The sequence below is a fragment of the Anomalospiza imberbis genome, chromosome 1 (assembly GCF_031753505.1).
Source record: "Anomalospiza imberbis isolate Cuckoo-Finch-1a 21T00152 chromosome 1, ASM3175350v1, whole genome shotgun sequence".
In the NCBI taxonomy this organism is placed as follows: domain Eukaryota; kingdom Metazoa; phylum Chordata; class Aves; order Passeriformes; family Viduidae; genus Anomalospiza; species Anomalospiza imberbis.
Window position 1 is genome coordinate 7,560,874 of NC_089681.1, and position 13,438 is coordinate 7,574,311.

Consider the following 13,438-nt stretch of genomic DNA (forward strand, 5'->3'; position numbering starts at 1 on the left):
GAGTGAATGCTGAGTTGCTAATGGAGCTCTTTGTTCTGCCTGAGTAATGAATTAATGATTTTATAAGTACTGGGGACAAGTAAAGTGCTAGGCATGTAATATGTGTTTATTACTCTAGTGTTGTTTACAGTGCTCTCTACTGAATTTTGTTTAGTCACACCACTTTCCCATTGTTAAGCCATGATCTGTTTAGAGTCGATTTGTCCTAAATATTTTGGCATGATGATGTTAAATTTTTTTTTTATGAAGTGGGACAAAGGGTACCAGGGAGATGTTGCTGTTATACATCTATGCACAGGTCACATTTTATCCAGCACTGGAATGTGACATCTTTGTTTTGGGAAATGGCAGGTAATTGTAGTCATTCCTGCTCCAGTTTAGGCTAGGGCTTTTTATAATTCTTCCGAATGATCTCCATTTCCTTCGCAGTGCTTGTCAAAACTCAGCTTTCTTTTGCTTCTGCTTAGTCAGATTGGTGCGATTTGTGGGCATCAATGGCCCTGGCTTCATCTATTCATACTGCTATTACCTGATGGATTGTTGTTTGGTTTGGGCTGGATCTGGATTATGGGATGCATGTCTCTGTCTGTTATGAAACCTCAAAGAAAGTTACAGTTAGAGTATCAAAGTTTACTCCGAGGAGTGCAGCTCCTTAAGGTCACTTAGAACCACAGTGTGTGCATCAGCCTCATCCTTGCCTGACCACAACAATACCCACAGAGCCTGCATTCACACCTGGGGGACAGGAGGTGTTGCCTGTGCTGTGATACAAACACAGAACTGTAATGAAATAAGGCTGAGGATGAGATTTATATGCATGCATTTGTGTGACACTGTGTGCAGAAGAGTCTGAATATGTTGTGCTGTTGTAACTGATGAAATGTAAGCTTTTTATACTGACATTTGAGAAGGATTCATGTTGCATAATGTGTCAGCCTGTTAAAATATGATCAGGAGGTTTAAGTGACATTTGCACAAGCGTTTTGTGACTTCTGACAAACTTTTTCTATTAAATAGATTGATTTGGACAAACTTATGTGAACAGTTCTATGAAGGAACAGTATAAAAATAGACACACAGTTTATTTCATTACTCTCTTTTTGAAGTGTCTTTTTTATGCCTTTGAGTACATAATTGTACAGCATAGCACAGAATGTCTTCCCTGGATATTGCCATTGCTCATCCAATAGCAGTCAGCATAAAGATTGGTTTCAGTCAGTCTATAATGAGTGCAAAATCCCCAGAAATAATGAAATTGTTCTTGAGGGAACAAGATCTTAATTCAACATCTTTTTAATGGCCAAATTAAAACTTCTATTTATGACTAAGCATCTTTGAAATAAGTGTTGGGGAGGGGTTATTATTTATTTAATATACTACTTTATTTTTAGCCGTTAAATAGATTCTTTTTTCTAACAAATATTTAATTAACTTGGTTATGTACTGGCAGATGAATGAAAATGTTCTACTATTAAATTACTGGGTGCTGTTGATCTTTGGTGGTTTAAGCTGGAATTTGTATACTGCAGTGTGGAGAGCTCTCTGGAGGCAAGCTGGGTAGAGAGACAGCTGGAATTTGTGGTTATGTGCCTCATTAAAAATTTAATTCTGGCATTGTTAACTCAAAGTAGCTTGAGATAAGTTCTGTCTTGGAAAAAGGAAACCAAGGAGCAAGGACAGTAAATGACTGATAAGCCTTGGAAGTTCTGGTGATGTATCAGCTCTCACATTAGGCCTACTGTTCCTGTGTTTGTTGCTGCCTGCCTCATGCCACCAAACCTTTTACATGGTTGAGAACTGCTGTAAATTCTCCTACTGCTGGATGCATTTACAAACATTTCTAAAATTCGCACATTCTTTGTTTATTTGCCATGCCATGAATAGTCACAGTGATAAGAACTGCAATTTTGTAAGCCACAGCAAAAGTCCTATCACCAGCCATCTAAAGGAGCAGTTTTCATATTTCCACTTGTATGCACGATTTTGTTTCAATTTCTGTCTTAATGTGAAAGTGCTGTTCTGTTTTTCATTAAATTTGCACTAAAACAGTCAGGAAGAAACGTCTCTTTCACCTGATTTTTCTTAACTTCTTTTTGTTGGGTAATCTGATGATTGCTTTGGAAGGAATGAAAAGGATATCATACACAGAGAATATGGTGGTTGCATTAATTCTTCCAAGCCTTGGATTTAACTATTTTGTAGTAGTCTGACCAGCATCCACATGTGTATTCCTCATGTTGGACAATTAACAGACTGTGGCCTTTTGATGGGTTAATGTAAAGATAATTGTTGTTGGGTTTGTGTTAATTACTTGTTAATCAACTTAAATACTGATTGCTGTGATGGATGGATATCAAAATAGCATGAATGGTAACAAAGAGAAGTTTTGAGAGCACTGAAATCACCTCTTTCTTTTTGGCTGAAATTGACAAAGCTACTTTTCCTAGAGTAGCAAGAAATTTCAGGACACTGGTGTAGAGTTGCAAAAAGTTATAGGAAACAGTTGCTTTTTTTTGATTCATAGTAAGGTTTTTTTGGCCGTTTTATTACGTTTATTTAAGCAGACAGGTATTCAGACACTCCTGTAAAAAGACAGAATGCTTTCTTTTTAATCTGATAGTAATTACGTGGTTAACTCAAAGCTGTGGTCTCTGAGTGTGAGGTTTTGTTTGCCTGGTATGTTTTAGGGAAATGCTGACTAGGTTACAAATAACATGATGCTACCTTCTTCTGTTCTCCTGCGTCAGCTTCCCTTAAGATTCCCTAAGTCATTTATTTTTCTATATCTTCTAAATCAACCAATTCAATAAGGTCTTTCAGCACCTCTGCTTGAAAAATTTTTGTAGTTTGGGCTTTTTTTTAATATTCTCTCTTTTTGTGATTTTTCAGACTTCTGCATTGTCAATCTCAATTTATCAGTACAGCAGTGATGAGAGAAATCTTAAGCAGGAAATACAATTTATGTTGTCATGCATTTCTGTGCACTGCATATCATTGATTTAATCAACATTTCCTCTACAGAAATATGGAAATGTAAAATTATATTGTATTTATTAGGAGTTGTGGATGACGTCTGATTTTAATTCAGGAAAAAATTTTTGCACGACTTCTGGAATTTATTTGTTACCAACATTTTTTTAGGCCAGATTTTTGCTAGACAGTGCTGACAATCAAGAACCACAGAAAATATTAGGGAGTAATTTTTCACTATATTAAAAAGACAATGAGATTTTGGTTCTTAAACATACATTATTTTTCTCTGATTACATCTCAGTACCTGGATAATTTATTTGAAAATGATTTAAATTAAAAGGCTTTTGTACTGTTGAAACACATTAGAGCAATTTTGTAGAATATATGTGCTGATAGAGTGCTTGCAGTGTAATTAAGTAAAACTGTGGCACTTTGACATCTGCTGATCTCAGTAACACAAATGTTATTGCTTTGCAGCTCCCAGAAATACCAGCAAATACCACTGCTTGAAAAAGCTTTGTGTGATGCTAACCTTTTTTAAGCTTTTGGAATAGCTCCCCTCAAGCTTCATTTGAGGCACCTATTTTTCAAAGATCAGAGGGATATTAGCTAACTAGCCATGGAATTTAATTGTAGTTTACTTTAAGCTTTAATTTTCTTTTCTAGAGTTGCTTGTAGCAAAGAGGAAAAGGGGCAGACCAAAAGGGTCCACTAAGAAGTTTTGTGTGGATGAAGATGTGGCAGAAAATAACCCTGTTCCAAGCAAAGAGACTCCAGCTGGGACAGAGGAAGGCCCAGAACCATCTGAAGTCTCACCAGGCAGCCTGGAGTGCAGGAAATGCAATCGGAAATTCTCCAACACACGTCAGCTGACTAAACACATCTGCATTATTGTTCTAAATGAAGGAGAAGAAGAAGGAGATGGAGGTAAGAAAACATCCAGCAAAAATATCTGGAACAGGTTGTGGGGCACCATGAGACCTGGCTTGGGATCCCCAGTGCTGGCTTTGAATGGAATGGAGTTGTCTGTTCCTTGTAACACAGAAAAGCAAAACTGAACTTAGATGAGGTATTTCAAGGATCTTCTTTCAAAGTGGTCAAAATGTTTATTACAGGAATGATGGCCTTACAACTCCCTGAAATGCTTGTTTTTCATTAGCAACTGTTCTGTTTCTCACAAAGTGGATTGTAGTTTTTCAGTGAGAAGTGGTATAGGCCATGCGGGTGAGTGTCACACATAGGTGAGGAAGGATGATCCTCTAGGTGTTTCTATCCCATGTCTAGATAGGTGTTTCTATCCCATGTCTTTGGAAACCTGAGTTCTGTTCTCTTCTTTTGATAGAGTTTGCTTTTCTGAATGGCTTCTTTCACTGTATAAAAAAGAATGTCAAACTCAAACAAAGCTTTATGTGAATGATTGTCTTTGTCGTAGTAGAGTCCAGTGTTTAAATTTAGCTTTAAGATTGATTTGGATATATTCAGCCTCTCAAATTTTTAGTATAGAACAGAGCAGAATGGAGTTATTTTCAGTTGTAAGGAACCTACAATGACCATCTCATCCAACTGCCTGACCAATTCAGGACTGACCAGCAGTTACAGCTGCTGCTAAGGGCATTGTCCAAATGGATTCTTAAACACTCACTGGCCTGGGACATTGAACCCCAATCCATTTAAAAGGACAACAGTGAATATTTGTTCAGAATAGAGTAGTTGAAGGGATGTACAGTAATCATCTCCTCTACCTGCCTATTTAACTTTTCCCTAAGATGAATGTCACATACATACAAAGTAATGACTTAATCCAAATTACCTTATGTGAATTTTGTGTTGATGGTAAAATTCAGGTTGTGCTTTTATTATAGTTGCTCATCATGATACTGTGGATTCTGCTTGTAGACAAAATTTGCGACTGATTTTTTTCCAGTTTACTGTTACTCTTTCCAGTCTGTCATGATTACACACAACTAGTATGACTATTTTACTTTCATTGATATGTAGAGTTTAACTTCTGTGGAAAAGCTGAATTAAAATAAGCTTAAAATATGTTGGTAGAGTAGAGAAACTCTTGCTTTGATAGAGTACCTGGTTATATTTTACTGTCATCAGTGATACAGTTTTTCAACTACGCAAAATGACAATTACTCCAGCTGCCTCACCTCTGACATCCTAAGTGTCCATGCCCTCTGCTGTTTGTATGTGCTAGGTCCAGTGTTAATATTTGCATTATTTTAGAAATGTCACCTTTTCTAATGTCCTTTTAAAATAAACTCTTCAGGTCAAAGTATAAACCCAAATTACCTGTTCTTCACCTGTTAGCTCATTAGAGCTCCTAAATCTGATCTTCATTGGTTTCACTACAAAATACACTGCAAATTTTCCAAACTAAAATGCTCATCCTTTTCCTTCTTCATAAAGAAAAGAGCCTCAGTTTTGGGCAGATGAAACAGTTTTTGTTTATTCCCTGGTAAAAGCAAAATGGTTAAGCAAAGTCAAACAGCCAAGCAACAAATGACTTGGGGTCACCAAAAGAAGGGGTTCCAATTTTTGGAAGCTTTCTATCTTGACTGTGAAGGTATTAGGGGCTGGTTTTATCCTGAAAACATAATTCTTCCTTGGAATACATCTGTGAAATTCAGTCCTCAGCTGTCTACTAATTACTGTCCCATCACAGCAAAATTTTTCACTTCTGGCTTTACTATATGAACTGGTTTGAGACAACTTTTCAGTTTCTGAATATGTAAATGAAAGTAGCATGTGCATTATTATTTTCCTCTAAGAAAGTGTGAATACAGTCAGTAGCACAAAACTCTGTGGAATGGGCAAGAACAGCATGTTCTCTGCCTAGAGGTCTCTAAAGTAGTCTCTGTAATATTCCCCATAACCTTTTGCATAATCACAGAATTGCTAATTTTGGAAAAGACATCCAAGGTCATCGAGTCCAACTGTGAACTCAGCATGACCATGTTCACCACTAATCCATGTCCCCCAAGTGTCACATCTACAGACCTTGTGAACACTTTCAGGGATGCTGAGTCCACTGCCTCCTTGTGCAGCCTATTCTGATGGTTGATCACCTTTTCAATGAAGAAATTTTCCTAATATCCAATCTAAACCTCCTGTGGCACAACCTGAAGCCATTTCCTCTCATCCTGTCTCTTGTTACCTGGGAGAAGAGGCCAACCCCCACCTGGCTGCAACCTCCTGTCAGGCAGTTGTAGAGAGTGATAAGGGTCCCCCGGATCCTCTGTTCCAGGCTGAACACCCCCTGCTCCCACAGCTGCTCCTCACCAGTCTTGTGCTCCAGACCCTTCCTCAGCTCCATTGCCCTTCTCTGGACCCGCTCCAGCCCCTCAATGTCCTCCTTGTAGTGAAGGGCCCAAAACTGAGCGCAGGATTTGAGGTGTGACCTCACCAGTACTGAGTACAGGGGGACAGTCCCAGCCCTGGTCCTGCTGGCCACACTAATTTTAATAATGTGTCAAGGTGCCATTTGCCTTCTTGCCCACCTGGGCACATGTTGGCTCATGTTCAGCCACTGTTGATCCACAGCTCCAGGTCCTTTTCTGCCAGGCAATTTTCCAGCCCCTCTGCCCCCAGCCTGGAGCAGTTGTGACCCAAGGGCAGGACCTGGCACTTTGCCCTATGGAACCTCACACAATTGGCCTCAGTCCACTGATCCAGCCTGTCCAGATCCCTCTGCAGAGCCCTTCTGGCTCATACCATGGCATGAGGTGTTTTTTTTTGCTGTTCTGGTCTTTTCTTGGTGTTTCCTTTATATTATCATTGATTTTTCTGACTCCTGCTTACTATTAAACTTATGTTTTCAGGTAAGCATTTAGAAATACAGACAGATCTTTCTTGTATTCTAAGAGTCAATTTAGTCAATCATTTTATCAGTATTTTTTTTTCTTGAATCCACTCTTGCCAATTTTCTTAAAGCTGGATGGAAGATTTTTACCTAGTACATACAGGTTGTGTTTATTCTTTTTATCCATTTATTTTCCAACTTAAAATTACTTATCTGGTTTTTTTTAATGCTTCTGATATATTTCTATAGTTTTAAAGTTTATAGCACTTTCTTATGTTTTTAATTTCTTGGAAAGCTTAATACTCTATGGACATCTGGTTAATAGTCAGATGTTTTCATTTTGCACTGTGTCTGCAATGGAGTTGATTTCTTCATAGCAGCTCATAAGATGCAGTGTTTCATATTTTTGACCAAAATAATGTTTTGGCTATTGCTAAAATATGCTAAGCATGAAAATATTGAAAAAAAAAATATATATACACAGTTATTCTGTGATAGTCTCTATTCAAATAAATCTAATACATGTTTTGTGCTGGAGCTCAAATATTCATAGAGGTTTCCAAGTAATAAAAAGTTTTGCTGTCTTTCATAGGTCAACAAGAAAAGTGCTGAAATCCCTAACATAACTAAGATAAATAAATCACTAGAAAACTCTAATTGAAACTAGAGTTGAAACTTCATTGAAACTGCACATGTATGGGTCAGAGGAATAGCTGGTAGATGCAGTGGGCCTCTGCTCTTCCTTGCTTCTGTAATTCAGATTCTCAGTGATCTGCATTGATCTCTGAGATCTGTGACTCATGGATAGTTCTGTTCCTTCCAGAGTCACCAGGCCTTACTGGTCACTGACATCCTCTGTGCATCTCATTTGATACTTTAAAGCATGATGATTGCCTTCACCTTGCAGGCCTATTCACTAAAACAGAATTTAAAAAAAAAAAAAAAAAAAATCTTTTTTTTTCAAATCTGGAGGGTTGACCCTGCCTGGACTCCAGGGTGCCCAGGAAGCAGCTCTTCAGCTGGACTGGAAAGAGAAAATACAAGAAAAGGCTTTTGGGGAGAGATCACTCACGAGTTACCATCACAGGAAAAACAGACACAACTTGGGGGAATTAACTTATTACCAATCAAATCAGAGCAGGATAATGAGGATTAAACCCAAATCTCCATCAGAGAAGCCAAACTGTAGCCCCCCTGCTGCCAAAACACAGCCACACAAAGCCAATACAGCACAGGATTAAAAAATGTCTGCTGTATTTCCAATTTTCCATGTACATGCTTAGTAAATATATTTTCTTCATAGAGGGTTTATTTGCCTAAGCAAGTTGCTGTTTTATAAGCCAGACTGTATGTACACCTATTTCTGTTTCTTTTTGGTTAAACAAAGTTAACATTTCTGACTAATGGTTTGGATCTGGCTGGCAAGGTACAAGAGAGGTCATTTAATGGCCGGGGAATGGCATTTGGGTGGAAGACAGATTACAGCCCCTTCTCTGAAGTGAACCATTCAGTCCTCCTGAAGTGGGAGCCTACATATATCTTAAAGATGTCACTTTTGGCCTTAGTTTAAAATGGTTTTGCCATCAGCTGGATTCTAATTTAAATTAATTCGTCCTGCAAGTAGGATGTCATTCTCTGCAGGAGAAGCAATTGCCTGTGTTAGTTTTAAATGGCCAGTTCATGTTCTTTTTTCTCAGCTGCTCTCCTACTGCTCTGAAATACCACATTTTAGAGGCTAAAAAATCGTAATTTGAATGAAGAGTAGTTTAAAAACATGCCAGTTAAGGCTGTGTAGCTATGCCTGCGAAATGTCATACATGCAATTACAAATGCTGAGAGCAGTCCCTTCAATTAGTGACTCCAGCAGAGTCCTGGGACAGATGAACGATGCAGTTGGATGGGGCTCTGGAAGCCCTGATTAATTCGGAGCTGGCAGTAGCTCTGCTGATGAACAGACCTGAGCATTCCTGGATGGTGTTCGAGGCAGCTCAGCGTTGTGTTTCCTGCGCAAACACGAGCGGCGTTCGAAACGCCTGGCGCTGGGGAGGGGAGAGAGGGTGCTCCGTCTGTCTGTTGGATCCAGGTGCCAGCTGACAAAGTGCTGAGCTGACTGCTTAGCAGGGGAGGTGCAGACAGTTCGTCTAAACAAACCTGTTCAGGAGCAAGCAAAGGCTTTTACTGCCTGGAGAAACTCAGCTTACTGTTCAAGTGGCATATACTCCATTTTCTCATAAATCATCTTAAACTCATCTAAGGGTGTTCCTTTATAACCCATGGTCATTATTATACAGCAGAACTCTCCTAGTTGAGATGGACAAAGCATTTATTTGACACTCTAATCTATGATCCAGCAGTCTTCGGAATTTTTGTCCAGGAAGGCAGCTAAATACTGATGAGATGGCCACATACTATAGAAAGGCTGTTTGAGCCCTGTGGTCAAAGTTGAAGCTCTTTTTCATTAAAACATACTTTTGTGTCCCTTTTAATCCATTCCTAAAGCACACCTTCCACTTCACAGTTCTTTTTGGTGTAGAAAGAGTTCAGGTACAAAGAGCTGTCATTGAGAGTTAAGGTTTTTGCTCATTTGATGATTTGATAGGGATTGTTGGTTTGGAGGATTTTTAAGTCTCAGGTTACACACAGACCGTGAAATAGTTCTCTTAGTAGCAAAAAGTGTTGTCAATGTGTGCACCCCATCTCCTTATCAACAAATTGTTTCTGGAAGATGTTTCTTCCTCTCAGACAGGGTAGAATGGGGCTACTGCCATCAACAGGCATCAAATTAATGAATAAATTTTAATGTTTAAGTATCAGAACTAGATCACTGTAGAGAGGTGATTTTTTTTTTTTTAATCAGGTATCATGTGAGGGTGAAAATGTTCTTACAGATCCTCAGCACTAATAGCAGATGTATGATCAGGAAATCAGTGGAATTTTCTCACTGCTGTTTCTCACCAATCTATGTGTGGGCTTTTTTTTGTGTTGACTGAGATTGCACAGCACTCTGCAGCTTCCTCACACCTTTGCTTCTACTGAATGTTGTCCTCCTGTTAGGGGATGGGTGTTTTCAGCTCATATTGAGAAAGTTGAGATGTTTTCTTGTCATATAGGAAGTTGAGATTCTTTGTTTGAAGTACTTACCAGCTTTGGGTTTTGTATGAAAATGTTTTTGTATGGCCATAATTTTGAGTGCTTAACCTACATGCACAAATATTCTACTCATATGAAACAGCTCCATTTTAACGAATAAATATTTTGATATTGCAATTCTGTATGTTTTTTTAAAGTCTTTTGAAATAGTATTTGTGGTCTGTTTTGAAAGCAGGGAGGCAGTCAGCAGTGTTTATGGTAGTACATCTCTTCACCTTGACCCTTGGTTGTACTGAAAAAACTGACAAGCTGATCTGCCTGACAGAGGCAAGTCAGGAAAGAAAATGTGAAACATTTGTTGGCTACTATGGTCGTAGTTATTCACTAACATGGATCACAAACAAACTCAAATCTGTGGTTCTCCTTTTTTCAGTAGAATTCCAATACTCAGAAGTTAATAGTGTTGCATATTAACATGAAAAGGTTTTGTTATAAATGGTTTTGTTATTTGTCTTCAGCCACTTTACTTCATCATTAAATTGATTAATGGTTAGAAAGGAGAGTTTAGGAGTAAGGTGCTTGGATTCTGTTCATACAACTACTAGGAATTAGATGATCCCTAGCGAAATTGAGAAAATTCCATTTTCCTCATCAGAGCTTTCATTCCAATATATGGTTCTGGATTTCTTTTAGCTAAAGCATGTTTTGTCCATAGGTATATAAAATCTTCTGGGGCTTTTTTTCTGATGCTTTTCAGTTTTGCTTACTGCTCACTGAACAAAAGCAGAGTAATTAATTAATTAAGCCAGTATGTGAAGTACCCTCAGGGAAGAAATTCAATAAGCAGATTACATTCTCAGGTACATGGTGTGGCTCTTGGGGACGGTCCTGTGCAGGGCCAGGAGTTGGACTCCATGATCCTTGTGGATCCCTTCCCACTCAGTTTATTCTGTGATTCTGTGTATTCTGATTCTTTATGAGAAGACTTTCTTGTGTTGGTAGCCTGGTCCTGCTGAGAAATTTGTGATGATTCATTTTATTCTTGCTAATAAATTAACAGAGGTTGTTTAATGAAGAAAATGTGAAAATATGTGTTTGTTTCATACAATCACTAAGGTTGCAAAAGAACTGTAAGATAGAGACTGACTGTTTCCTTACACCCCTGCTCAGCACACCAAAAGAAACCACTGCGCAAGCAGGTTCTGTTTGAAGGGGGTTTTTCTTTATCTTCAAATATCCTTTTCAAGTACTGCAGAAAAATATCAGTGCTAGAACTATGTGCTTTTAGTATAAATGAATAATTTACAACTATATTAAGGAGTTAAATGGGGACATTATGAAACTCTTTATACCTATAAAACAGCAATATTTTCCAAAAATCATAGAAGTCCGTAGAGAAGAACCTAGCTGAGAAGAGGCATAGATCAAGGATTTTTTGTAATGAAATTGGAAAAATCATTAGTAGGTGTTAAAAAGCAGGGGGCTCTCCAGGCAGAGGAGTTGGAAGCTGGGCAGAGTCATGGCTGGCTGTGTTTGAATTCAGTTTGCTTTTTCATTGTTCCTCATTCTGGAGACTCTAAAATATTAATTTCAGGCTTTCAGTTTAGTATTAAATCACTGCCAGTTTTCAGCATACAGATTTCTGTTTCAGGATGCCTGAGAAAGCTAAACTTCTTCCTGCACACCTTGTTTCCTTCTGGTTCTGTGTCTAGTACAGAAATTGTAGTTTATGCAGGTTATGTGACCAGCCTTACCCATGCTGCTTTAGCTTCTGCTTGTGTCCTTCATTTTTGTACGGAACAGCCAGGACACTTTAAACCTTTGTTCCATTAGAGTCAGGCCACAGAGACAGTCTTTGTTTCAATCTCAGCGGAGTATTTACAAAATATTACTGGAATTAAAACAGCTGCTTCCATGTTGTATATCTTTTCACTCCTTCTGCTGTTTACATGACAGAAACAAGTCTGGACACACTGCAGGTTTGCTCCTACTGGTTTTTTATTTATATTTTGTTTTCCTATCTCATCATGGCAGCTACAGCATATTTTATATTTACATGGAATTGCTTACTCTGGAGATTGAATCAACTGATGGTAGATTGAGAGAGGAAAAAAAAAGAAAAATGCACTGGGTTTATTTATAATTTTCTTCCATTAGTTTTTCCTTCCTTCCTGAAACATTTGCATAATGCCTTAATTTGCCGACTTTGTTTTTTCTTGTCTGCATCTTCTACCACTTCATCTAATATAAGGAATTTTATTTGTATGAGCTTAAGAGTTCTCTGTTTTTTTATCCATGCTGCTAATTATTTATCTATAGAGATACTGTTGGTTTTTTTTTTTGTTTTTTACTTTTATTTTTATTTTTTAGAATTTCAGTAACAGAATTCCTCATTTGCTTTAAAAAAGAAATCAGCTGATTACTGGCTATTCGTTTTTATCTCAGAAGAGTGTTTTGTGTACAACTGTTGTGTGGCTTTCTAGTTAACAGGTTGAAAACTTCTCCTATTTAAGAGGTTGAAGGCATTCTGAACAGCGACAGGTAATGATTTGGAAGTGCAGGCCTTCAAAATGAGGAGTTACATGTCAGGAGTGAGGCTGAACTAAAGAACTATTTTGAACCTAATTATTCTTGAATCAACACTAAAAAAAAAAATTATGTTTCTGGCTGTTGATTTACAATAAGTGGAGCAGAAGAAGGTCTAATCCAAAGAGATGGTCAAAAGATTTGCCCTTAAATAAAATGGATAATGAAGCCACTACTAGAAAAAATAATCCTAAGATTGTCAGAACAATTAAATATTGAAAAGAGAAAAATAAATTGTTCATTAATTGCAAAATCATGAGAACTTCAATGAAATTTGTAGCATTTTCACAGAAATCCACAATAACGTGAATGAATTTAGAGACACATGTTTCTGAGTATTCATTTTTTAAATTTTGATTTTTTTTCTCTTTTAATTTCTTTCTTTGTATAAATATCATACTAGTTTTATTAAATAGAGGGGGAAAAAGGTTCCCCTTTAGGGATCATGTAGCACATCTTGTTTTGATAATGTCTTTCTTTCTACTGTAGCATAACTTTTCTCCCCATTTGTTCTTGCAGTGTTAGTAACTGTGTCACCTGCATTGCTTTTGTACATAGTTACCTTCTTTTTGATGTTTGCTCTTTAGGTAATGATTCTGACGTTGACCTTGACAGGAAGGAAGATGAGCGAGAAAAAACTCCCAAGAGGCCCAGAGTTCAGAAAACAGAGAAAACAGCATCAACTAAGGAGACTGAGCAGGTTTCAGGAGCTAAAAATCCTATTATAAGTGTGGTTTTGACAGCCCATGAAACTATTCCAGGTAATCAAAATCACCAATTATATAATAATTTTTTTTTTAATTATACTGACACTGTATAAAACATTCATTGGTCTAAGACAAAATTGCTTGGAATATTTAATTTATGAAAAATATTTAGCATTATTTGATTATCTTGATAGAGTCTCCACATCTGGCAGCAACGTAATTGTAGAACTTCAGTCACATTTCTGCATAGGTACCAGAAATGCTTGACCTGGCT

General features: G+C 37.7%; 1 protein-coding gene across 4 annotated transcripts in view; it reads left to right on the top strand.

Moving 5' to 3' along the window:
- Window positions 1-13,438, top strand: part of ZFAT (zinc finger and AT-hook domain containing) — a 75,610-nt gene that overhangs the window by 10,113 nt on the left and 52,059 nt on the right. For all 4 annotated transcript variants that reach the window (XM_068180512.1, XM_068180523.1, XM_068180533.1 and 1 more), the window contains exons 3-4: window positions 3,640-3,900; window positions 13,045-13,218. In XM_068180512.1, the coding sequence (XP_068036613.1) occupies window positions 3,640-3,900; window positions 13,045-13,218 (435 nt within the window). The remainder of the gene's footprint in view (window positions 1-3,639; window positions 3,901-13,044; window positions 13,219-13,438) is intronic.